Here is a 27855-nt window from a genome sequence, read left to right on the forward strand (position 1 = left end):
TCATTCAATAATAAACTTTTTACCTAATCAGTTCTTCAATACGTTTTTGGAGTTGCGCCTTATTCCAGTAGTTCTGTCTATGGCTATCACGTTTATTGGGATGTGTCCTGAGTGTTAACAGAAAACCAGCTTTTGTTCATATGATGCTAGAAATGCAATAGGCACAAGTAATTTTCCTTGGTTTGTTCTCACTAAGGATGTCAACTAGAACTGGAGCAGTATTTTTTGCATCAGTTTTAATCTAGCTATAATATAACGAACGCTGAGGGAATTGTCATATATTAAGAATATTTTTTTTGTAATCTCTAATTAAATCTGTTTTATCGGTTATTGTCTTCTTAAAGTAACCCTCTGTTTTCTGGACATTCTGTCCTGGGACTGGGAGGTAGAGAGGTAATTTTATCTCCACTGGAGGACCGCTTTAATCTAGTCTTCTGTAGGCAGCTAATGATTTTTTCTGTTTTGATAGCCCCCTCAAGGCAAAGCACACGTAGACTATCACTGGAGGATGCTCTCAGTCTGTTGTCTACTGGATTCCTACGTGGAAATTCTGGCTTTCTACGAGGTGGCGGAGATATGCTGAGAGGAAGCAGCAGTAGTACTCGCCATGTGAGGCTGGGAGCAACTCAGGTACATCTATGGACTAAAATATTTTTGCATTCGGCAGGAAGATTAAAGCAGATCTGTCATCAAACTATTCTTTCCCGTATAATGGCAGTGTAGTATCTGGTCTGATCTAACCTCTAATGAGCAAAAAAAAAAAGTGGTGTTTCGCTTGTAGGAGTAATCAAAGAATACACTGGAAGCATAGCTACTAGTCCGATGTATTCATGAGGACTGCGTTTCCCATGCCTCCCCCCCATCTGCATACATAGCAGCCAGCTGTCAAACACATCAGAAGGGTGGCGGCAGCATCATAACGAGTCATAACTTAATGTCTGGTGTATTCTTTCATCATACCTATTAGCCAGATGGCTCCTATCTATCTATCTATCTATCTATCTATCTATCTATCTAGCTATCTATCTATCTACTTATCTATCTATCTATCTATCTATCTATCTATCTCTATATAATATTTTTCCTTTTTGGCCAATTGTAAAGCAGACCTGTCCATACTATGCTGGGCTCACACAAGGCAGTATAGCATGATGACATATCCTTTTAATCTGCCTTAGGATGCAGTGATAAAAGTCAGAAAACTACAATGTATCCATTTCTGATATGTTTATTAATAATCTGCTACACATTATCTCTGTAGGCATACATTATTTTTATTAGCACACTTGGAGGCCACTGGCTATCTAGAAATGTCCCGGGGCTCTTGACTCATCTGTTGGAGATTGTGTTCCATCAAAAGGCAACGCAGACACCTGTAGAAGCTGCCTGCGCTAGACGTTGCATCTCATACATTCTCAGAGCCACTTTAGGGGAGCTTCTGGGAGAGAAGGCCCAGCTGGAGGCTGCCCGAGAGATATCTGAGGTCATTAAGAAGCTCATGAAATCTGTGGGTATGTGAACCATTTGTGTCATTCTTGTCATCGCTTGCCATTGCAGTGGACTAATACAAGCATATATTTAGTGTAGAACTACGGTTTAGTTGCATACATCTAGCTTGATGATATAGGCATGTGTTATTCTAGACACCGAGCTCTAGGCAACTTCTCATGTTCAAATAAGTTATAAAGATAAAATACTGTCTTAATCTAATATTTATGTGCAACTTAATTTACAAGTAAAAGGTTGCATGGGACTGTGATAGCTGTCAGTTATCCAACCATTGCAAGTCCGGATTTGGCTCCATTGAACATAAATGTAATTTCCATTCGGCTAGGGAGCTCTCTAAAGGGCTGCCAGACACGTTTAAAGGAGCGGATCTTTGAATAAGCAAGAGGATGGCACATAGAAACCTATCCTATTAAGGTTTTCTTTCCCCTGATGGAGGAAAGATCTGCAATAAATCAGAGGTCTATTAAAATCCACAAAATGAAAAGTCTATAGCTAGCTGAAACAAAGCCACAAAATTTGTAGCCATTCTGCACCTGCCTGTAAACGCTTCCCACTTAGGGACAAGCATAGGCACGGATTAAAGAGTGCAGTTTTTAATTTCTTTTAATTTTTTTCTTTTTACCAAAAACCAGTAGTGGATACAAAAATGAAAGGAACTATAAGCCTATCATTTTATTCATTTATCCTTCTCTTTCCCATTGTATCCACTTCTGACTTTGCTAAAAGGGAATGTGTCATCAGAAAATGACCTGTTGTATAAATCAAATTTTTATGTTAGAAATATTTTAAGAAATTTTTTGATTATTTTTTACATTTTTTAACCTCGCTATTTATATTTAAAAGAAAAAAAATCCTACAACCCTGCAATTTTCACACTGACCACTAAGCCTAATAATAGCCCTACTGTTCTTTTTCTGTTGAGAAAACATTTCAGCTTGCCATATCATGATCATCACATGCAGAATTACAATTAAAGGTAACAGCTATATATAGATAACACAGAGGATCCCACAGCTTACAATAGGTGATAATCGCAGCTCACCACCTCCACCTTCCTGCACATTGACCTCAGCTCTGGTCACAGAATATGCTTAGGAAAGTCTACCATAAAATTGGTTTCCTTCAGTCCATTGTGTGAATGGCCCATGAGGCTTTTGCAAAACATCTCTCTGCAGTGAAGGCAAGAGGCAGCCTCATATGCGTGTAAAGATAGCAGAATAAAAAAATCTACATTCAGAAAATAAGAACAAATTCGAAAATGGAACATCTGGTTTTAATTAGTAGAAAAAAATCTAATTGATACATTGCCTTTTAAAAAAAAAAATCAAGAAGTGAATTGAACTGTATTGCATGAATCTGCCTTAAAAGGAAGTAAAGGTTCATTGTGAACTTCTTTATAAGATATGGACACTCCAGTTCTGTCATATATGCTTTCAGCTGTTTGTATCATGAATGTTGCTTTTCTTCCTTGTGTTATATGTAGCTTTAGAAATGAATTCAGATTGTTTGCACAGATTCTCATTGCTTCCTATAGTCAACGTTTTATCCCAGAGCAGCGCACCTTATATCACTCGCTGGGTATAATGCTGTGAACACTATCATTGGTCATCTGTGTGTCTTAGTACCACGTAAGCCACATAAACCTGTGTATTATTGTACATAGTAGTGGTGATACATAACAGTTCTGTACTAGCTTGTTTCACAGAAACTTCATTAATATAAAGTCTGTATTTAATGTACTGTGAAACATCTGTAATTGTGTGAACATTGTTAGTGTATAAATTGGAATACAGGGGTTATTCCTCGTACATCACTATGTGCTTCCTTCACTGTCTACATCTTCTTAACTTGTTAGTTTTTCCTTTTCAAAGGGTGATTTCGGTTTTGTCATTCTCAGTTTTGGATATATGGCATCTGTCCATTCAACGATAGAGGTGTTATTCCATATTTTTGACATATCTACAGGATGTACCCCTACTACTAGATGGACGGAGGGTGGACCATTATTGTCTAGGCTCAAAAACTGTGGGGGCATTGCTGTTAATACCAAGGGGATCTCTATTCTGAATACTGGAGGGGTTAAACTTCAAGTGTGTAGGGTCAGGTCTGATTGCAGTGTGGACCTTGCCTTAAAGTGCCCCTCTGGTTCTGGACAAACAAAGATGGCCACACTAGCTTTCCTGACTATCCTATACACACTGTGCATTATTAATCGAAGTCTACACCTACTTTGATTAAACAGTGCTGCCCATATGAGCAGTGTTGACCAGTCAGAATAGCATGTAGTGGTCTAAGGGCTCTTTTAAATGGGCCGATAAATCGTTCAGATTTCCGCATCCAGTGGGAATCTGAACGATTATCGTTCAGTGTAAATGCGCCCCCGACTGAACGACGAACGCAAATTCATTCAGCGTTCGTCATTCAGTTTCTGTATGCAGAAAACTGAACGACTGATCAGCTCGTGTAAACAGGCAGTCATGTGAATGACTGCCTGTTTACTGTGAATGAAGGCGGACTAGCCAGAACGATCACTGATCTGTTCCCCCACTATTCACTAGCGTTGATTGTTCCTGTGTAACAGGAATGATCATCGCTAGGACAAGCTGTCAGCAATCTACGCCAGATGGCTCATCCCGTGTTAAAGGGTCCTTAGACTAGCAACATATAATAGTGCACAGTGTGCATCAGGTAGTCTGAGAAACTGTTCGGCCATCTTTGTTTGTCCAGGACGGAGGGTCTCTTTAATTTGCTTCATTGCTGGAATATACGTGTTGGAACTGTCCTGACTTAAAATTTCTCCAGGTCAGTTCTAAGGGAGTTTATGCTTCTATGGATGTGTCTAAAGTCTGGCTGTTCAGAGAGGGTACTGACAGTAACATTTACTGTTACTCGGCAATGAATGTGTAGTCCGGGGTCAGCATATAGAGCAAAGCTAATCAATCATGTCTTCTAAGAGGGCTATACATTAGTGCAGCTCTAATGCAGGTTTATCATAACCCTCCCAAATACACATTTGTCATGTAAGTCTAAAATGATTGCTGCATAACTAATGTTTGTGATGTTGACTGTCATTTTGTCCTCCTTGCTTGGTGATCTCTGTCACTTTGACTGCAATCGACCCATGCCTTTCCTGTTTTATTTCTCATCAGATGCTGTGTTAAGTGACAGTAACATGGAGACTCGGTTCTGCACTACTGATATTACTGCCAGTCAGCATGCATTGGTCTGTGCCCTGCAAGAGCTTGGGGATCTTATCTTAGGACTGGGTACCACAGCTGCTCCTTTGCTGCGGGACTCAAGCTTTGGTAATCTGTGTCAGCATATTTGGGGCTCGTTTTCATGTTTGTCTATGGATGCATTGACAAGACTAACACAAGATTTCTTTATTGCTGCTTTCCCTCTGTCTTTTTAGGGGTCCTGGACACTGTGATCTCTGTAGTTCTTCACCCTAGTCTAAGTGCCCGCTTGGCTGCAGCTTGGTGCCTTCGCTGTGTGGTTGTATCTCTGCCTTCTCTAGCCGCCCCTCTTTTAGATCGTTGTACAGAACGTCTGATAGCCCTGAAATCCTCCCCGGAGGCTGTTAGTGGGTATAGTCTGGCAGCAGCTGGCCTGCTCGGCTCCATAAGACTGTGTCCACTTGGTGTGCCGCAGGGAAAAGGAAAGGTAAGTATTGCAAAAGGTCCTCTTCCTAGGCTAATAAACACTAGTTGGCAATACATGAAGTTGATTGGCGCTTGTTTACTTTCATCCTTATTTAGCAATGATCATGAGGGGGTTCGTATGAACGATTGTTCATGAGTGCGTTCCCCGCATGCACTTTACATTATTACCAGCAGGAGAGCCCCTGTTTATACAAGAGGATGTGTTGCAATAAACTATCATTTTTTGGCCAATATAAAAGATACAATCAATCACAAACTAGCGTTTTGTTGTTGGATCACTGGGCAAAGATTGGGAATGAATGGTCTGCACTGAAACTGTCATTACAACCTAAATCGTCATCCACACAGCAGTTGAGATTTTGTTACTTATTTTGCTACTTATTTTTGGATCAAAGATGTCTTCAGCTCCATATCGACACAACTGCGGTCCAAAGGAATCCATTGTATCGTCGCAGTCTTTCATGTACGGGAGTCTGTTGTGCAACAGATACTGTATATTAAGGAAAATGACATGAGGTGGGGGCAAATACACGCTACATAACTTTAACCCTTTAAGGACCAAGCGCTGTAAATTTTCGGAGCTTGGTCCTGGGCTTTAATCCCGACCGATAGCAAAAGTATGACGCAGGATTGAAGCTCCTTCAGTCTAGCAGGAGCAAGTTGGGTCCTCGGATGTTAGTCACAGCTGAGGATCTGGAGTAAAAGACAGAAGCAGTTTTTTAACTGTTTCCGCTTTCTCTGCACTACATAGTGCTCATTGAGTACTATGTAGCTTGTGAAGGAGAAGGCAGAAGTGTTACTTCCGCTATTCGACCCAGCAATCATGTGACTGCCGGGTGTTCCCTGCTATAGTAGTGCTGCAGGGTTTTATCAGACCCTGATCAGCTATGTTAGTGACTTCTGTCACTGCAGGGGAAATGCCCCAGCAACAGTGGAAAAGTAAGAAATAAATGTTAAAAAAAAAAGTTTAATGTGAATGTCCCCCAGAGATTTTATATGACGTCATGGGGGACATAGATGGTAAAAAAAAAAGGTTATAAAAATTAGTTTAAGAAAATTTCAACTAAAATGTAAACCTAAAAAAGAAAATTACCCACCTTCAACTCCAACCAAGGTTGCTGTATTCGCCATGAATTCCAAAACTATATGAATTATATACACACAATGAGGAACCCATTTCTGTACTTTATTTTAGCGTAAATGTGCTAATTTTAAAAATAAACAACTACAAATTTAGTAAAAAATCAGCGCTTTTAGCTTTTTTTACTCCCAGTAACAGGGTAAAGGCAGTGAAAAAAGATATTCAAAAATAGCCCAATATGTCACGGAAAAAAACACAGCAAAAATAATTTTGGTAGCTGAAGAAAAAAAATAGGGCAGTAAAACCACCACATGGGTAAAACCCCTAAAAAGTGTCTGGTCCTTTAGGATTAAAACACCCTGGTCCTTAAGGGGTTAAATTTTGAAAGCACGTGTGGTCCCTTTCTTATCCAACACCCATAAAGCCCATAAGACTAATTAATTGGCCCATTAAAGTATGCTCCCATGTTGCAGATGTCTCTAGATGTTTATATTTGTAAACCCACATGTGTTTTTGCTGCAGATGTTTCAAACAGGAGAGGCTTATACAAAATCTGAAACATACGCTTAAAAAATATATTTAGAAAAAAAAAAAAAAAAACAACCACAATTTGGCCACTGTATTACTCATTCTCACAGCCTTGCCACGTGTGGTTGTACTGAACTGAACTGGGATCACTGTAGGTTTCTATGACTTTTTCCGGGTGCTCTGGGCCACCATTGATCTCAGGATAAGGAGTGTTGGATAACTTTGTTTCTTAAATGTTATAAACTTTTAGGTTTTGTGATTTTTATTTATTTTTTGTTTATTTAATGATAGATTACATTACACATTATTTAAATACCAATCTGAATAATAGGATACATCAGTATAAAATGTATTGTACTATTTTCTGGTGAACCCATTTCAGGTGATTATGAGTTTGGCTGAAGACCTTTTGTGCTCTGCAAACCAAAACAGCCGTCTTTCTATGCAAAGAGTACAGGCAGGCTGGATCCTGATCTCCTCTCTAATGACTTTAGGTAAGATGTGTTTTTTACTGTATTACCATGCAGAAACCAAGTTCTTACCATATATAATATGCAACCAACCTTATAGGACGTAGCAACCAAGTCAACTGTTCCTTTTTTTTTTTGCATGGTTGGCTATGTTTTTGTTGAAAATACACAACGTTTATACCTCGGGGGAACATACTCTAAGGAAAACAGCATTATTATAAGTCGGACGTCTGGCCTGATGAGGAGGGTTGGCTTCACTGTTCATCATTTCAATAGGCTTCCAAAAAACATTTTCCTAGAACTGTTTCTTTAATAATATTGCAGCAGAGCTGGTGCAAAACACCATAAATGCAGCTTTAAACTCCTGCTTTTGCATGCTCTTTTCTGTTTTCTTATTTTATGCAGTGTGGTAGCCACAGCACTGCTGGTATATGTTTGATATTATCCCTAATATTTGTCTACCGACAGGCCCTGCAATGGTCCAACCTCATTTGAGACGACTTTTGCTTCTCTGGCGGAGTGTCTTCCCACAAAACCCTAAGGACCTGGACATGGAGCGTAGTAGAGGGGACTCTTTTACCTGGCAAGTGACTCTAGAAGGGCGAGCAGGTGCTATGAGCGGTAAGTACTTTAATACTGTTGCTTTAATAATAATAATAATAAAAATTGTACATTTATATTCCTGATACATTAAATATATATATATTTTTTTTTTTCTTTCCTCTTTTTGCCAGCTATACAGAGCTTCATGTCACACTGTGGGGATCTTGTGACGGAAGAGGTTTTACAGCAGCTCCTTCCTCCTCTTCCATTTGCCGTTGCTTTGCTTGCACAGTAAGTTTTTATAGAGTTAAAAGAATGAAATGAATGCATCATGGCACTTGGGGCATGTTCACACGAACGTTTGTATATTTTGGTTGTATAATATGCAGCGTATTTATGTGACCGAAAATTGCACTTTCCCCACGTATTTTGGCCCTTCTGCTGTTTTTTGTTGCGTGCGTAAATATGCAGCGTATTTATGTGACCGAAAATCGCACTTTCCCCACGTATTTTGGCCCTTCTGCTGTTTTTTGTTGCGTGCGTAAATATGCAGTGTATTTATGCATGCAAAAAAAGCAGAAGGGTCCATTGTTTAGATGTGTAAATATGCAGGTTTCCTGCATGCTCACTACACATTTATGCAGGTCCATTGACATCCATGGTCTATTTCGACATGTAATAAGCACCAAAATAGGACCAAAAATCCCATGAACAATACGCATACAGGAACGATCCCATTGAAATCGATGGATTCTATTCACTGCATGTTATGTCAATAGATACAGCCATGTGAACAAGCACTTAGACTGAGAAAAAGCCCTTTCAAATCGTGCCTATTCTACTGGGCATAGCAATTATAACTCTTAATACAACAGACATGAGACACTTTAAAAAGGATATCCAACGCGCGCAATTTTTTTATTTTATTTTTTATAACACAGTGGCTGCATAGGAAATACTCTCCTGTTTTATGTCCCTGCTGCTTCGGTTGCTGCTCCCTTCTGGACTCTCACTCACTCCTGGTTTGAGCACTAATGTGACTGCTCTGGCCCATCCCTGGCTTCAGCATAACATCACTGAAGCCAGGGATTGGCTGGAACTGTCATCCCTCTCCATCTCCTCCGCATCCGTTTTTGGTAATTGATTTTTTTTTCTCAATTGCTCTTTTCTAGATTACCCAACCTGCAAAAACTATATGGAAACTCTTTAAAGGCTTGCTCTGTGTTGTACAGACAAAGACTTTACCAGTTGCTAATTTTGATGCCTCCTAAGCAATATCAAGGTATTGTTATTGTACACTTTAGCAGTGTAATAATACTGTCCAGTTTATTTAAATGGTTGGAGTATAAATAAGCACAAACTTTACACACAAATTGTGCTCATCTAATAGTCTATTGTGTATCATTAATCTTGCACTATACTCGCATTATTTTTTTATTTATTTATTTTTACCATGGAAACTCAGGTTGGAAATGCCTGCCCCTAGGGGGTCTGCCTTCTAGCACCCTTGCGATCCACTGCCTATCATTAGGCATTGCGCTTCTCTAGTAAGAGGGGTATGGAGGCAACCTGCTATAAGTGGGGGCGGGATTTCAGGCAGGGCTCTGCTTAGTTATGACAGATATGTTGATATAGGCCAATGTCTAGAGTCCTATAAATATACTTCTGCGGGACTCTGTATATGACACTATATAACATACCATTTCTGCTGATACTTAGCTGAATGCCCAACTGCTGTGTTGCTACGTGGAACAGAGGGGGGCATTCAGGTACTGCCTTGCAGCATGGGAAGCATGGAAGAGGAAGTCCCTGACAATATATTACTGACAGTTGGTTTAGGACACGCCCCCCCCCCCATGTTAATGGATTGCAAACAGCAGGGCCGCAGGAAAATCTACATGTAAAACCGACTTAACTAGATCTCAAACTGGGTGCAAACAGCAGCAATGAAGGCTGGTCTTCTTTGAAAATATTTGGAACAATTCAAGTACACTTTAAAAATTAGCCTAACATCAGTAAATGTGATGAAATAAAAAATTAGCTCTTAGGCCTCATGTCCACGGGAAAAATCAGGCCCGCCCCGGATTCTTCATGCAGAATCCCGCAGCGGGTCCCTCCTTTCCCGTGGACATAAGGCCTAAAAAGAAGAGTTACTCACCTGTCCGGACGCTGCGGATCTGCCCTCCGTCGTGGCTGGATCTTCTTTCTTCAGCCCGGCGGATGTGCTCGGCACGCCGGCAGCGTGCCGCGCGCATGTGCTGTGCAGTCTATTATTTTTTTTAACTCCTGCTCTCCCGCAGTCCCGCGCCGGAGAGCACAAATTCAGCTGTTTGTGTGCCGCAGATTCAGGCGGCTTCCATAGGCTTCAATAAAAGCCTGCGGGAGACCCGCACTAAAATGGAATATGCTGCGGGTGTTTTCCCGCACACGCAATCCGCGCCTCAGGGGAAAATGACATCTGCAGGTATGAAGGGTGAAACGCTGCAGATTTTAAATTTATTTTAGCTGTGGACATGAGGCCTTATTTACCTGTTAAATCGCTCTCTACTCCATCATCAACTTCCATTGGTCCCTCTAACTTTCCTGAAGTAATGATATGCTGTGTACATACATGTGCAGCCATTGCTAGTCTCCATATCCTGGTGTCATAATGCAAGTATCACCACTGAGGTTAGGGATTGCCTGCAAGAGTCACATGGATTTGGGACTCATCACTGTTGCAGCAAAGTAAACAAAGACCGCTGGAGTGGTCGGGAATTTAACAGGTGAAAATTTTTTATAACATTTTATCTAATTTTCTGCTGGTAGATTAATTTGTAAATTTCTTTCTAATGTTGATAGGAAGCCTTTGTGCAATTATGAAGGAATTGGTAGCAGATCTGTCCTCCCCTGACTACCCGCCTAGTGGAGCTCTATTCTTACTGCCATCGCTTTGTCATCCTGTTGATTTGATACTCTTGGGGCCTTCGCTGCAGGAGAGTGATCACAGAGCAATAGAAGAGCAGGTAATGAACAACTTTAGGATCCTTTTCACCACATCACTAGAATAGAAATAGTTTTTGTCCTTGTTTCTTACTGTTCAGTTTAGGACCCTTTTTGTTTTTTTTGCCCTATTAGGGCATTTGAACTTCAGAGACACTGGAGAGCCAGATCAGAATGTTGCACTGAAACAGAGAGAGGGAACGAGAGGGAACAAGAACCTACCTAGGGAAAAAAAAACTTGGCACCCGGCGTCCCACATACAAAAATGCTTGAGTCTCCCATTGTAGTCAATGGGGTTCGTAACTCGAGTAGCGCTCTCGAATTCTACGAAAAGCTCGACTCAAATAACGCAGACTCGAGCATTTGGGTGCTCGTTCATCTCTAACATTATACTGTTTGAGTGATGAAATGATCGCAAGTTCAAGTCCCCTATGGAGAATGAAAAAAATTAAGAAGAAAAAAGTTTTATTAATTATTAGAAAAAATAGAAGGTAGCAAGAAAAAAAACAATACAAAAAAAAAAGGCCAGAATTGTCACCCCATCTCCCAGAAAAAATGTAATAAACAATCAAAAAAGTCCTTACATAACTATATCGATGGAAAGATAAAAATAGTTATGGCGACAGAAAATATATGTATTTTTTTCAAAAGATAATTTACACTTTAAAAGTAGTACACAAAAGAAGACCTAAATACATTTTGGAATAATCGTAATAGTACTCTCCGACAGAATACAGTTATGTCATTTCTGCTGCAGTATGCCTTAAAAACAATACCCCATTAAAGATGGCGAAATTGCATTTTTTCACTATTTCATTTTGTAAAAGTTTTTCTGTACATTATATGCTACATTAAATACTACTATTGAAAAATACAACTTGGCTCACAAAAAACAAGCCCTCAGACAGATTCGCCGAAAAACAAGTCATGATATTTTTGAAAATAGGGAAGAAAAAATGAAAATAATAAAAACGGTCCGCACTCTTAAGGAGTTAAAGAACAAACACAATGGGGCTGATTTGCTATTCACAATGCGATTATTTATTTATTTTTTATAGAGCAGTTTGTGCCAAAAACTTATCTCACATGCTTTGCACTAAATTTACTATGTTTTTCAAGACACATTCGGACAGTTTACTGACTTTCAAAAAAAAAAAAAAAAGAAAGTTACTTTTCGGTGCAATTTTTGGCAATAAACTTAACCAACTAATAGATGATCTAAACTTAAACTAGAAAGTCTTAAAATTTTACAGATTTATCATTCAGCAAAGCTTATCTTGTAAGTCTGGCACATTTTAAGACTGTCTAATAAGCCCCAGTATTTATCCTCTTCAGATTTAAATCTAGTTAAAGGGGTTGTCCCGCGAAAGCAAGTGGTGTTAAGCACTTCTGTATGGCCATATTAATGCACTTTGTAATGTACATCGTGCATTAATTATGAGCCATACAGAAGTTATTCACTTACCTGCTCCATTGCTAGTGTCCCCGTCGCCATGGTGCCGTCTAATTTCAGCGTCTAATCGCCCGATTAGACGCGCTTGCGCAGTCCGGTCTTCTCCCTGGTGAATGGGGCCGCTCGTGCCGGAGAGCTGGTCCTCGTAGCTCCGCCCCGTCACGTGTGCCGATTCCAGCCAATCAGGAGGCTGGAATCGGCAATGGACCGCACAGAGCCCACGGTGCACCATGGGAGAAGACCCGCGGTGCATCGTGGGTGAAGATCCCGGCGGCCATCTTAGTAAGGTAAGGAAGAAGTCGCCGCAGCGCGGGGATTCGGGTAAGTACTAAACGTTTTTGTTTTTTTTAACACATGCATTGGGTTTGTCTCGCGCCGAACGGGGGGCCTATTGAAAAAAAAAAAAATGTTTCGGCGCGGGACAACCCCTTTAATGAAACTAAAATTAGATATGTAATAATAATAATATAATAATCTTTATTTGTATAGTGCCAACTTATTCCGCAGCGCTTAGATATGTGAGACTTTACTTTTAAGAACTTTGAACTCAATTCTTTTTTTTTTTTCTTTCTTTCCTGAAAATCCCTCTGGTGGTGGTTGTTATATTATATGTAAATAACTAGACTTCTTATTTACATTTATTTATCTTTTTTCTAATTATTTAATGTACAGTTCCTCCTCAGTAATGGAATTCCTGGGGGTAGTTTGGAATATGACCCTCATGCCATCTACCATATGCCCTCTGAAGGAGAGTCTGTTCCTACCCCTATGCCACCAGTTTATACAGTCATTCAAGCTGCTGCCTCACTTTTTGGTGTTTTGTTGTCAAACATGCCGGAATTACAGAGGTAATATTGGTTTAGTCATCACCGGTTATAAATTATTTGACTTTATACATTAATTTCATCAAGCAAAATAAAAAAAATGTTTTTGTTTGCAGAACTCAGATATTGGAGCAGTTAGTGGAGTCTATCAAGCAGACAAAGGGCTCCCGGCAGCAGAGTGTCCAGTTAGCTGCCTTGTCTGCTTTATGCTACTTCCTTAAAGTAAGTGTATGGATATGTTTGAACCTTGTATTAACTGGAGTATTTTAAGAGTGTTGTGATCATATTGCCTTAGAATGTGTTTACACATCGTGCTGTCTCCATTCCTCTTAGCTTGCTGTCCAGAGGAGGTGGAGATGTTAGAACAGGGGTTTGGAATGTGAAGGATTTATAGTTCTCCTTGAAATGTACAGATAGCATAGAGGAAGATTGGGAGAGGAGAAGAGACTTGCACAGAAGCTGCCTACAGCTAATAGTAATTTTTACTGTGTTTTAGTTACAGAAATCACATTTATTGCTCATTCTTGCTGTACAATATGCTGAAACATGATTTTACGTTTGTGTGTTAAATACATTTAGAGAGCGGGATCTGCAGTTTTCTGTGTACAGTATATAGAACACAGCACAGCAAACAGGCTCCTCCCATCCGTATTGAGAGGATTGAGAATCTGATGTACACCTTACAGAGGGGAAAATTTGTAAAAGATACAAGATACATGTCCTTTGATGGCCATAAATAGTGTCATTCTTCATATACATACAGCAGCTTATTTTGAAAAGTCACCTAAGGCCGGCTGCACACGAGCGTGACGGGCTGCGCCGCGGAATATTCCGCGGCGAAGCCTGTCACGGCGCCCCCCAGAGACCCCATACTTACCAGTGGATCCGTCGTTCTGGGTCCCGAATGACGCTTGCCCGCCCACCGCCGCCGTGTCATATGATACGCCGGCCGCGTCACATGACACGCCCACCGTGTCATATGACGCGGCCGGCCGTGTCATGTGACGCGCCGGCCGCGTCGGTAGGCGGCGAAGCGTTTTCACGCTATCTTCCGCTGTTCTACAGCAGGAAATAGCGTGAACAGACGGCTTCCATTGACTGCAATGGAAGCCGTCTGCGCGTACACCCGCGGCAAATAGAGCATGCCGCGGGTGAGGACGGGAGATTTCACGGTGTGGAATTCCGCGGTGGAATTCCACACTGTGTGCCCTGAGCTATTAGGTTCAATAGTACCTAATAGCTGCGGGCAACGCAGCGGATTTTCGCCGCGAAAATCCGTTCGTGGGAAGGAGGCCTAAAAGTAAGGTACATTTTAACTTAAAGGGGTTGTCTCGTGAAATCAAGTGGGGTCATACACTTCTGTATGGCCATATTAATGCACTTTGTAATATACATCGTGCATTAATTATGAGCCATACAGAAGTTATTCACTTACCTGCTCCGTTGCTAGTGTCCCCGTCGCCATGGATCCGTGTAAATTCGCTGTCTTCTGGCGTTTTTAAACGCGCTTGCGCAGTCCGGTCTTCTCCCTGGTGAATGGGGCCGCTCGTGCCGGAGAGATGGTCCCGCGTTGTCATCGTAGCTCCGCCCTGTCACGTGTGCCGATTCCAGCCAATCAGGAGGCTGGAATCGGCAATGGACCACACAGAGCCCACGGTGCACCATGGGAGAAGACCCGCGGTGCATCGTGGGTGAAGATCCCGGTGGCCATCTTGGTAAAGGAAGAAAGAAGTCGCCGCAGCGCGGGGATTCGGGTAAGTAATAAACTTTTTTTTTTTAACCCATCCCTTGGGTTTGTCTCGCGCCGAACGGGGGGCCTTTTGAATAAAAAAAAAACCCGTTTCGGCGTGAGACAACCCCTTTAAGTTGACATCCTTGCCCATAGTTTTATTATAACAAAAGTTACATTTCACACCTCTCTGTTGCAATTACAATGTGGCTGCAATGTAAACAAACACCATCAGGGGACTACAAAAACTTCAGACTTTTATTATAAGTTGATCTTTAGGTATAATTGACTCCTGCCACAATATCTATACATATGGTGATCCAAAAATGCATTTTCCTATATGGCAACATGTCTTTCAGCATTTAGTCTTAAAATTTAGATATTTCAATCTTATGTGACAAATAAAACTTAATGCATTTTTCATTATTTATTGTTTGAAAAGCTTAGCAGGCTGGGGACTAAGCATTTACTTCCTTGTATATTTATCAGATGTGTTTCATGTTCAGTTGTGCTTTATGTTTGCAGCACCTGGCTTCCAACCATATTGATTTAGGGCCGGAGGAAACACGAAGACCATGTCTGACCCTAATTGTAGGAGCGCTGGAGAGTAGAAACCCCTGGCTGCGTTGTGCTGCAGTGGAATGTATTGCCAGGTTGGCCCACGTCGTATCGGAAACTTTATACACATCTAGTCTTGCTCAAGCAAGCTTTGACAAGTAGGTGATTTGGGGTTGTCCATTTCATGTCAGCCTTCTATCCTTTAATAATATATGTGAGCTTAATTTTTTTTTTCTTCAATTTTTCAGGTTGAAGGTAGCTAGAGATGTGGTAGCCAGAACTGGTCATTCTTTAGCCTTAGGTTCTTTACATAGGTACCTTGGAGGGATTGGGTCTACCCAACATCTAGCATCTTGTGTTGCTGTCTTGCATTCATTATCTCAAGACACTACATCTCCTGAAGTTCAAGTGAGTAGAAAACCTTTGAAGCTTTTTGAAAATTCTTGATTTATTAAAATCTATGAAGCTTAGGTTGTCATGAACTGTTCACTGAATGTACCCAAGAAAATGTAATATTTTGGCACGTAACTGTAATATAACATGAAAAAGTTTGGAATAATTAAGAAATATCTTTATTTTTGAGTTTATGCTTTCATGTTTGCAAATGTACTTGTTAGGGCTTGGAGTTTTATTTTTACTGCAATTAAGCGGGTTTTCCAGACATTGATGGTGGGCTTTAATCCAGAGAACATAAAAACATGCATCCTCTTAGAATTAAAGCCATGTTGGCTGAGGATGTGACAGCTCCATGCTGTCAGTTCCCGGAAGTAGCTGACATTCTGGAGGTGTGATCCCAGACTGCGGGGACCCCCCTCCCCCTTCACCCCCAGCAATGCGATCGGCGCTAAATCGCAAATAAAAAGTTAAAGGGTCAGCTGCCCTGATGGTTTAGATCCATTAGGGCAGCTGAGATTACTCACCTGCCTTTTCCGTGGTGTCCCTTGGTGAACTCGTCCTCCGGGACCCGTCGCCGCTCTTCTGCGCATGCGCGCCAGACGTATGGTGTCACGTGCATGCGCAGCAGTCCTTCTGAAGGTAGCCGGGAACCAGGAGATGTCAACGTGGACCATGATGACCGGTCCCCAGGCCCGGGATCGCCGCTATCGAATGGATAGCAGCGATCATGAAAAAGTTGAAAAAAAGTTCAAGTTTCACCTCCTCTCATGGATTGGATTCATGAAGGGAGGTGAAAATACACACCCTGGCTCCTCCACGATGTCCCGGTCTTCCAGGACCTGAAGTCCCTTTCTGTGCATGCGCGCCCGATGCATGCACAGAGGGGCTCGCTCCCCGGAAAATTTTAAATCCCTCTGCTCCCTTCCACTGTGTGTAGCCAGGAGCAGAGAGATTTCACCGGGAACCGCATACAGCGATCGCTGTTATTCAATGCATAACCGTGATCATTTAAAGTTAAAAAAAAAAGTTTGAAAAAGTTTTTTAAAAAGTTTAAAAAGCTTATGTTTCATCTCCCCTCACGGATCATATCCATGAGGGAGGATGAAACTATGTACCTAAGGCCCCCGGATTTATCCATGGACCTTACCCTGGCTTCTGCGCACGCGCCCGTCGTCGAGCTGGCAGACGCATGCACAAAAGCCGTGGATTCCTGGGGTGATTTTAAATCTCCCTCCTCCTGGTTACAAAATGTAGCCGAGAGCCTGGAGATGTCATGGGGGGCCGCAGTATGCGGTTCCTGATCACGTATTCGCCGTTATCCAGTGAATAATGGCGATCATGTAAAAGTTAACAAAAAGCTGAGCGATGGTGCGGAAAATACTAACAAAAAAAGGTATACTGCACATGACCGTCTGTGTGAGTAGGCAGTTATGCACAGTACATTACGCAGCCATACGCAGGGTCACGGCCAGGCTCACAGCTGGGATCTGCTATGGCGGTGTGAGCCCCGCGTTATTCAATCGCTACCTGTAATACGTAATTTACAAGAAGTCCCGGTAACGCTCGCCTTCCTGCAGTTCCAGGAGCAGCTTGTGAGTCCGCCGCACCTCAGCAAGCTTAGGAAGCCTCACAGAGCGCCACTTTTTACACCCCAGCCCGGCCACTGGGGTCAAGAAATACCACCCAAAAAGCATGAGAGGGGGGGGGATACCAGATTTTATTGCCCCATGTGCCCATCCCAACATAATTACCCCTTTCTTCGGATATACCGCACAATTAACATTATTACTTTTATCTAAGATTTGGGAAACGCCAAAAAAGGCGTGGAGGGGGTGGGGGGATTATTTTTAGGGAGTCAATTTTTTCCCGCACAAGTGAGCAATGGGGCCTGGAATTTATTCAGTTGTGCCCTGAAATTTAATGGGTGTTCCCTCCATTATGGGCCTAACCATGTGTCCTGTAAGTAGATTAGGGCCACAATGGGCATGTTTCTGAACACGGGACAAATGGGGTTCTCCATTTTGGGTTGAACGTCTTCATTCCCTTGTACAGTGTACAAAAAACCCGTTTTTAAATTGACACAATTGCCGAAAAAAAGAAAATTGTAATTTTTTCCTTCTGCTTTGCTTAGATTCATTTAAATTCTGTGGGGTCAAAATACACAGTACACTTGTGGGGGTTATTTATCGTTTTGGCCGCTCAATGGCTCTACAAGTGTGTTATGGGGCCTGGAATTTATTCAGTTGTACCCTGAAATCCAACGGGTGTTTCTTATATTATAAGCCTAGCCATGTATCCTGTAAGTAGATTAGGGCCACAATGGGTATGTTTCTGAACACGACACAAAAGGGGTATCCATTTCGGGGTGAAAGTCTTCATTCCTATGTGTGCTGTACAAAAAAAACTGTTTTTAAATTGACACAATTGCCAAAAAAAATGACAATTGTAATTTTTTTCCTACTGCTTAGCTTAGATTTATTCAAAAATTTTAGTGTAAAAATACTCAGTAGACCCCTAGATGAATTCATTAAGGGGTCTAGTTTTCAAAATGGGATCATTTGTTGGGGTTCTCTGTTGTTTTGGCCGCTCAAGAGCTCTACAAGTGGGCAATGGGGCCTAAAAAACCTTCAAGCAAAATATTTGTTCTGAAAGCCACCGGTTTCTCCTTTCATTTTGGGCCCCGTTGTGCATCAAGGCATTAGATTAGGGCCACAATGGGTATGTCTCTGAACACGGGAGAAACAGGGGTATCCATTTTGGGGTGTAAGTCCTCATTCATATGTGTGCTGTACAAAAAAAGCTGTTTTTAAAATGACAGAATTGCCCAAAAAACTAAACTCATAATTTTTTCCTTCTGCTTTGCTTAAATGCATTCAAAAACTGTGGGGTCAAAATGGGCAGTACACCCCTTCATTAAGGGGTCTAGTTTTTAAAATGGGGTCATTTGTGGGGGTTCTCTATGGTTTTGGCTACTCAACAGCTCTATAAGTGGGCAATGGGGCATAAAATGCTTTCAAGCAAAATTTCTGTTCTGAAAGACACTGACTACTTCTTTCATTTTGGGCCTCGCTGTGCATGCGGACATAATATTAGGGCTACAATGGGTATATTTCTGAACACAGGACAAACAGGGGTATCCATTTTCATTTTCATGTGCACTATAGGAAAAAAAATATGTCTTTAAAATGACATATTTGCAAAATATGAAATTTTATTTTTTCTCCTCCAAATTGCATTAATTCCTGAAAAAAAACTGTGGGGTCAAAATACTCCTGACCCCCCCCCCCCCCTCAGTGAATATACTAAGGGGTGTAGTTTTTAAAATGGGGTCATTTGTGGTGGTATCTATCATTCTGACACCTATGAGCCTTTGCAATCTTGGCTTGGTGTTGGGAAACAAAATGTTCCTCAAAATGCTGAAAAATAATGTTACATTTGCGCGTCTCCTAAATGGTCAAAAAAACACGAACGTTTTTCAAATGTGCATTCAGAATAAAGTAAACAAATGGGAATATATATCTTAGCAAACATTTGTACAGTATGTTTGCACATATTTGGGATATTACACTTGAAAATGTGAAAAAACTGACAATTTTTTCCCAATTTTGGCACTTTTAGTAAATCTACACAAATTCTATCGGTCTATTTTTACAACATAAAGAAGTAAAATATGTGGCGAAAAAACTTTGTCAGAATCACTTGGATAGGCAAAGCCTTTACGGAGTTATGATATGTTAAAGTTACACATGTCAGATTTCCAAAATTTGGCTCCGCCACTAAGGCCTCCCTCACACAAGTGTTTTTGTATAGCGTTTAGTGCTGCTTTTTCAGCACAGCGCTAAACACTGTACAACGCTCCCATGCATTTCAATGGGGCTGCTCACACAAGGCTGAAAACGCAGCGTCTTCAATGCTGCGCTTTGACGGCGTTGCATGTTTTATTTTTGGCCGTTTTCAGCCCTGTGTTGCCCATTGAAATAAATGGGCAGCAATTTCAGCGCTGCCAAAAACGTGGCACAACTTGGTACCGCTCTTTTGGCAGCACTAAACGCCTTAGCTACACTGTCTGAGTTTAAAAAAAAATAAAAAATCAATACTCACCTCGCAGGTGATGTCGCTGTCCCCGGCGGCGCTCTCGGGATATATCAGCCAGCAGGGGAACTTTCTCTCTGGTGACGGAAATTTGAAATCCCCGCCTCCAACGAGAGATTGCTCTGATTGGCTGATCGCCGCTTAGTGACAGCCCACTCAGCCAATCACAGCCAGCACTGGATGAGTCCAATCACAGCCATTCATTTATCGAATGGCTGTCATTGGATGCATCCAGTGCTGGCTCTGATTGGCTCAGCCAACTGTCACTCAGCGGCGACTTCATCAGCTCGGTGAGTATTGATTTTTTTTCTTTTATCAGCAGCCTTGGCTGCGCTTTCAGCTGTGCTGAAAACGCAGCCAAAACGCTGGCATAACGCATGCAAGTGCTGTTAAAACCTAGCGGAATCTGCAGTAAACGCAGCGTTGAAAAACGAAGCCTAAGGGGTTAATGAAGGGGTCTATGAAGCTTCAAATTGGTGGCGCTGCTGTGGTTCCATCTACGTATTGTTCCATTTTCCTTATTAGCATATATTTCCCAGAGGAGCATGCATGGCCTTATGTCTCTTCACCTACTAGGTGCTCTCCTTAAGGAGAGATGATACCCCTCCTGACCTGTATAGATAGCTAGCATACATGGCAAAGCGGGATAAACCTTTTCTTCTCATCTCATTCTCTTTTACCTCTACCCACCTTTTCTGCACATAAGTCTACACCAGTTGGGCTGGATATCTAAGAGACTGCTGTCACGAGTCTTGTTTTCTCTGAGTAGCTTCTAGTTGCTGTGTTCATCTTATAACTTTGCATGCTACATTCCATGAGCTGAGTATTGAGGACAGACCTAGTCATTACAGAAGTCTGTTAATCCAGTGTATGTTGTAAAATGAGCTGAGTATTGAGGACAGACATAGTCATTACAGAAGTCTGTTAATCCAGTGTATCTTGTAAAATGAGCTGAGTATTGTAATGAATAGTTGCTGAATACAAAGCTCACAATGCAGCATACATAGTGAGATCATGAATACTAACTAAGGGTGTTTTTACACTGGATGATCTGTCGGGTAACAGATGCCCCACAGGCCGGCCCAGAGATAACCCTTCCTGTGCTTCTGCACAGGAATGAGCATTGCTGACTGAATGGAGGTGAAGCAGGCTGGGGATCGTTCCGGCCCACCCGCCTCCATTCACAGTATGCAGGTGGTCGTTCATAAGTGAACGACTGCATCTTTACATGAAACGATACGTCATAGAGTTTTCTGCATGCAGAAACTGAGCAATGAACAAGAAGTGAACGGCCTCTTGTTTGTCCTTCAGCCGCTGTATGCATTTACACTGAACGAATCGTTCAAATTCTTGTTGGATCGTGGGAATCTGATCGATAATTGCTTTTGTGTAAAAGCAGCTTTACTGAAAGCTTATCAGGGAAGCAAGGTCTGGGATATGTAATCTGCCTTGTGCTTGCCATGACTACAACACGGTGGGATCACTGCAATATGTTGCCTCTTTTCCTGCTTGTTACTTCTGTCTCAGGATGAATATGGTGCCATGCACTACTGCATTCTTTCAGGATATTGATATCTCTGTCAACATAGCAGAAACGGGATATAACATGTTACTAGCAATCAAAATTACAGTAGTAACACTCAGAACTGGCCAGAGTCCCCAGATTATTTATGTATCTGGTTAAATAAATCCACTTTCAAGTTACACCCCTGCAACCCTTTTTAATGTATAATGCATTTAAAATCAACTTTGCAAATGGCATAGAGCTTTTTGTTTCCATGCAGTTCTACTCCTTTACCATCTATCCCTTAACTCTTTGTAGGGAGCAAGTTTAGGATACAGTTAAATGCAATATGAGTGCAGGACAAGACAGCATAGCATTTGTTTGCTGCTTATTACTATAGAAAGCATTGGAACAATAAAAATGTTGGTTGTGAAGATGGTTTATTAATTTGAAGCAAAATGTCACTTGCGCAACCTGCAGAACTAACTTTTCCAATTTAAGGGGGGATCTGACTTTAAAACTGTTTCCTCATATGCAAACATAATATAGAAGCCTTTACTCACTTCACCTCACAGCTCCCAGAACATCACAGGTTGATGAGGCAAATCGCAGACATAAGTGCTCGAACACTGAGGTCTATGATTGACTGCAGCAGCCTGTGATGTCCGATATACAGGCTGACTGCAGCCTGTGAACACGACATCACAGGGGAAACCCAGAGCTGGTAAGTCTGTTTTAAAAAGAAAGGCAAAAAAAAGTTGGACAGCCCTTTTAAGAAAAAGAACATATCCAACACCTACCACTGTAATCTACTATTTACCAAACTGTAAACTATTTACATAATGGTTTGAGTCTTAGTTATTTGTAGATATTAGTTTTTCACCTTCCTTATCCACACAGCTTTGCATATTTAAATAGTTGTCCAGTTGTAAATTAGTGGTGGCCTATCATTGGGATAGGTCATCAATAGTAGATCGGCAGGGGTCCCTCACTCGAGATCAGCTGTTCCTTGCTCCAGCGCGCTTGTGCATTGAGCTGATTTCTACAGGAAGCATATAGCTCCGTTCTTATAGCAGTGGCCAGGTTTAGGTATTAAATGGTATCTTGGCCTGCGATACCAATTACTGCTGTAAGAATGGAGCCGTCTGCTTCTTACATAAATCAGCTCAGCGCACAAGCGTGCCAGCTTGGTGAACAATTGATTGGCAGGGGTTCTGGGCAACAGACCTCAGCTGATCTACTATTGATGACCCAACCTGAGGATAGGTCATCAATAGTTTACAAATGGACAAACCCTTTATCATGAAAGTGTTTGATTTACTTTTATACTACTGTGCTAACTCATTTAGTAAACTTTGTGTGTTGTCTTTTTTTTTTTTGTTCTCGTGTGCTTGTTTCTCCATACAGACCTGGGCCTTGCATTCCCTTTCTATAATCATTGACTCCTCTGGACCACTATATTATGTCCACGTAGAGCCGACACTGTCGCTCCTTTTGACTGCACTGCTTAGTACTCCTCTTTCACATGCCGATGTCCATCGCAGTTTAGGGCGCTGTTTGAGTGCTCTTCTGAATACACTTGGGCCAGAACTCCAAGGTAACTTGAAATTATGGGTGTGTCTGTAAATTAACCCTTGTAGTCTCATATTATGAGTTATCGTCATTACTTGTGAAATTGGGACATGTGACTGTAGTTTCATACTTATAATGTTCAGTTCCTACAAGCACTTGGTGGTTCTTGTTTTAAACTGCATTCTCGCCCTGTGCAAGTGAAGAAAGTGAGATGAAGCATGTGCAGGCACACTGCACAGGGTAAGTAAGTGCTTTGTTATAGGATAATAGGGTTGACCTACTGCGCATGCTTAAAGAGATTGGGTCACCTACTTTTAGCCCTAAAAGCTAGGCTTAGGGGCTGAAAGTAGGTAACCCGTGAAGTGCTGAGATGTAAGTTTTATACTTACTTTCCCTGTTGTTCCCCGATGTGAGTGCTGAAAGCATTGAGCAGCTCTGCTAAGTAGTTCACTCTTTCAAATTTTTGAATGGACAGACTGCTTAGTGCCAATCAATGCATTCAGTGGTGGCTTTCAGTACTCGCATCAGGGGAACGATGAGGAAGGCAAGTATAAAACTTACCTACCCAGACTCTGTGGATCACTTACTTTCAGCCCATAGACTTAGTTTATAGGGCTAAAAGTTGGTGCCAGACTTCCTTTAAGCTGGGAGATATAAAACAACTGATCAGCAGTAGGTTAAGGACCATTTACATGAGACGATTATTGCTTAAAATCCATTCAAACAAACTAATTTTAGCGATAATCGTCTAGTGTAAATGCAAATAATGTTTCCTATTCGCTATTGCTGGCGTCCAGTCAGCATAAAAAACATCGTTGGATCGCGGGCTTGTCGTTCTGTGTAAACGCTCCCCTCTCAGCACTTCATATAGAGAGTGAACTGCTGAGCAGGAAGCCAGTGAGAAGCCTGCAATCCAGCGGTCAAGTCTGCCTGTCTAAACGCACTGCATGAGTGCTAACAACTTTAACCCTTTCCAATTCAATTTGTATCCTGGTTTTCCTAGGGGGCTTACTCTTTTTCTACCGTTAGACAAAGGTGCTGTCTGCTGGCTAAAGCCAGTATTGCATGAGGTGACACATTGGATAGGTTCCGACAGCAGAGAGGCTGGCAATATACAGTAAGAGAACCCAGACGGACATCTTCCAACATCGGAGCTGTACAGCCTTAAATCATAATGTCTTAAGACGTCAGACAGTGGATTGGAAAGGGTTAACGGTGACGTCGGCACTCGTGCAGTCATTTAAAGGACTGTTGTCCCATCTAAATGGGACATTGTGGTGGGAGATCATGGCAGATAAACAGTTTCTTTTTGATGAATGGATTATATTTGCAGACATTCTTTATTTCACAATTGGGATATAATGAGCCAGGATTACGATCCTGGGAATAATCCTTTAACCTGCCATCTTTAACATTAGTCTAAAGTGAATTAAAAGTTTTCTAGAAGTTAGTAAATAGTATTAAATCGTGTAGAGGAGAGCCAACATTCATACTTGTAATTATTGGAAAATTGCCAACATGGTGGTTTATGATGTCTCTGAGTTTGATTATTCTATACTTAAGTTTGATATCCACCATCATCTTTTTTGTTACTATGAATAATGTAGAGCCTTTTGTATCTTTGTAGGCAGTGGGGAATTGGTGGCGTGTCAAAGGAACCACTGTTTGCTAGCTTGCTCTGTGATGCAGGAGAATCCAGACTGCTTGGTCCAAGCCCAGGGTATCTCATGTTTACAACAGCTTCACATGTTTGCCCCTAAGCACGTCAACTTGTCCAGTTTGGTTCCGACCTTATGTGTAAGTATGAGCATCATCAGGTCTTCTTTAGTCATTTATATATTTGCATTTCAGTTTTTATTCTTCTAATTTCGTAAACCTTAACTTCCTTGTAAGTGAACGGGTAATTATTAGAGTTTTAAGTTACAGTTAGTTAAATACAGTCATGCTACTTTGCCCCATCAGAACACACTGACTTGAACATAGGATGTAAATCAATGAGCGAGATGTGAAGAATTGCATTATTATACAATGTCAGCAGGAACTAGAGATGATCGAACATGTTCGGCCCCGCCCCTTTTCGCCCGAACACCGAACTTTGCGAGTACTTCCGTGTTCGGGCGAAAAATGTTCGGCGGTCGCCGTGGCAGCGCGGGGGGGTGCGGCGGGGAGTGGGGGGGAGAGGGAGAGAGAGAGGGCTCCCCCCTGTTCCCCGCTGCTGCCGCCCGCGCTGCCACGGCGACCCCCGCCCCCCGGCGGCCCCCGAACATTTACGCCCGAACACTGAAGTGTTCGGGAAAGCCGGTTCGATCATCTCTAGCAGGAACTTAACCGCCTTTTTACATGGGCTGATGATTGTGCACAAACATTCACCCTAATGTTCACTTACCCGATCATCGGCCTATGTAAAAAATAGTTGCAAGTAGCTGATGAACGAGCAAGCGCTTGTTCATCAGCTGACTTGATCTTTTATGCTGCCAAGAAAATGGTTTCCTTATTCTTTTTCTTAACCTTAAAGGGGTTCTGTCATCAAAAAAAAATCTATCCTCAAGGCCTATTTAGACACAACAGTTATCGCTCAAAAGATGTCTTTTGAGCGATAATCGTTGTCCATTTACAGTGCAAAATGATCGCTCCTCCGCTCAGAGCTGAGCGCTCTGAGTGAGGGGATGCAGAAGACCAGCGGGGCCACTTGTCTTCTGCATCTAGCTGTTCCGCACTGGACAGCTCTATTCTTCATACCCAGCCTGTGTTTAGGGAGCGGGATACAGCTGAAACAACAGTATCAGCTGTATCCCTCTGTGAATTCCTGATAGGGCTCATTGTTGTCTTTCAGCATGCGGAAAGACAATGATGAGCGACGGCTTAACAAAAACTGCACGATGTCTGTGCCGTTAGACACAGTGATTATTGCTCAAAAGGAGGCATTTGAGCGAATTTTGAGCAATAATCGTTGTTTCTAACTGGACCTTTACCTTTTCCTCCCCATCAGTCTACTTAACATATCTTCACCTCACTGATCTTCTCCTGTCTCTTGCAGTCCGGGGGAGGGGTCACTTCACCTCCAGCTGGCTGATTCCTCCGCTTCCTGTGAGGTTATGTACATTCACATGCAGTCTCCTTCCTGCCAGCCAGTGTACGTTACGTCACAGTTCACAGGCCAGCAGAGGGAGTGTTGATCTACTTCAGAGGCTGCTCATGCGAGCGGTCTCTAAAATAGATCAGAATTCCTTCCTGGGCAGTAAACACTACAGCACAGGGACCTGACCTTCACTGATCCTGCCAGAAGAGAATGCGAAGAATGCATCCCTCATAACAAGCCGGCCAGTGTGTGGTGAGGTGCCCCCAGGAGCACTGCAGAAGCTCAGCCAGGAGAATATGTGGTAAAGAGACTGACGGGGAAGAAATAGGTGAGTATAGAATTTTTTTTTTTAATGGCAAAAACCCTTTAAGGTCATATTCAGACTGCCGAATGCAAGTTGTACCTGAGAAACTTGGGCACAGTTCCAATCGAACAGCACACATACACCTGTCCATGTGCTGTTTGGTCTCCACGGACAATGCACATTGCATGTCTATTCTCATCTATAAAAAAGGGTGAGAAAAGGACATGCAGCGATTCTTACATTGGTCCATGGGAAAAAGTGGCATCTGCATAACCTCCTAGACTGTTATGAGACTGTGTGCCGTCCGTGAAATGCAAAGACCGGACATGGCCTAAATATACTGTCATCTGAATGGGCCCTTAGCCTGAGCATACCTAAATGTTCATGAGCTAGTGTGACTTTGTTAGTGTACACTTTCAAAAACTACATAGAAAAGAGAGAGAATTTGTATGTTTCACTGTGTTTTACAAATGCTGGAAAATTTAATGGCTTTGTGTAAAGATGTAACAATAGATTGAAAGTGTAATAATAATATTTTCAGTATGTTGAATAGTGGCATTGTCATTTGCCCTGCCGTGGCATAGCTGGTCTAAAGGGATTGTCCAAGATGTTGTTTTCCTTTTATAAACCATGCTTCCCTAGCCACAGTCATATACTCACCTTTCCTGGCTCCCTGCGCCTCCCTCGATGCCACTCGGTTTTCCTTGCCCAATTCTTTTTTTTTTTTTTTAAAGACTGCTGTTGGCCTATGTACAAGACGTTGCGGGCTGTAGCAGCCAATCACAGACCTCTGCGCTCAAGCATTTGGCTTGATCATTGGCTGCAGCAACCCAGGACGTCTCATACACAGGCTGCTGCAGCCTGTAAACACAATGCTACAGGGAAGACCCAAAGCTGGTTTGTTATATTGTGGCTTGGGGAACACAGCTTTTTAAAAAAAAACAACATCTTGGACAACCCCTTCAAAGATTAACCAATGGCGAGTGTGGCCTTTCACAAAGTCACAAAAGAGCAACCCAAAAATTGATGTATAACATTGGGCACATAAAATAAACTATTTTTGGTGCCAGTCTGGAGCCCAGGGTGTGCATAAGGTTCTTTTTTTGTTTGTTTTTTTAGTGTTTGGTCACCATTTTTATTACTGTCAATTTTCTAAGCCAAAACGAAACCTGCTAGTGACCTTTGCCTAGTGCAGGAATACTATGAGGAAGGTTTTGCATCATGATGTAACATTTCAGTATACTTCAAAATATATTACTTGTTCCTAGTTCACATAAATCCGTACTCTGATTTGCAGCATGTCTGCAAAATTTTCTGCCATTTTTAATGTAAAAAAATGCAAGAGCATTTTTTTAATATAAAAGTGCTTGAATTGTGTTTATCAACACATTCTGTGTATAATAATATTTAATGGGAAAGCAATAAGTAAATAGGTATGCAAACCAATATATGATGGAAGCCCTGCTTGCAACTTTTGCATATAGCCTGCAACATGTAAATTGAGCATTTATGAAATTATTTTAGAAACCTAAGGAAACCAATATGTGAGTTTCTGTACACAGCAGTATT

At 41.8% G+C, this 27855-nt stretch overlaps 1 protein-coding gene across 2 annotated transcripts in view; it reads left to right on the forward strand.

The window, feature by feature from the left end:
- The window catches only part of HEATR5A (HEAT repeat containing 5A), a 69368-nt gene that overhangs the window by 13182 nt on the left and 28331 nt on the right, over positions 1-27855 (forward strand). For both annotated transcript variants that reach the window (XM_066608562.1, XM_066608563.1), the window contains exons 6-20: positions 470-630; positions 1262-1511; positions 4659-4814; positions 4922-5172; positions 7163-7274; positions 7719-7871; positions 7985-8084; positions 8966-9075; positions 10635-10798; positions 12901-13076; positions 13169-13274; positions 15307-15497; positions 15588-15747; positions 22739-22928; positions 24531-24700. In XM_066608562.1, the coding sequence (XP_066464659.1) occupies positions 470-630; positions 1262-1511; positions 4659-4814; positions 4922-5172; positions 7163-7274; positions 7719-7871; positions 7985-8084; positions 8966-9075; positions 10635-10798; positions 12901-13076; positions 13169-13274; positions 15307-15497; positions 15588-15747; positions 22739-22928; positions 24531-24700 (2450 nt within the window). The remainder of the gene's footprint in view (positions 1-469; positions 631-1261; positions 1512-4658; positions 4815-4921; positions 5173-7162; positions 7275-7718; positions 7872-7984; positions 8085-8965; positions 9076-10634; positions 10799-12900; positions 13077-13168; positions 13275-15306; positions 15498-15587; positions 15748-22738; positions 22929-24530; positions 24701-27855) is intronic.

Source organism: Eleutherodactylus coqui, chromosome 6, assembly GCF_035609145.1.
Source record: "Eleutherodactylus coqui strain aEleCoq1 chromosome 6, aEleCoq1.hap1, whole genome shotgun sequence".
Classification (NCBI taxonomy): domain Eukaryota; kingdom Metazoa; phylum Chordata; class Amphibia; order Anura; family Eleutherodactylidae; genus Eleutherodactylus; species Eleutherodactylus coqui.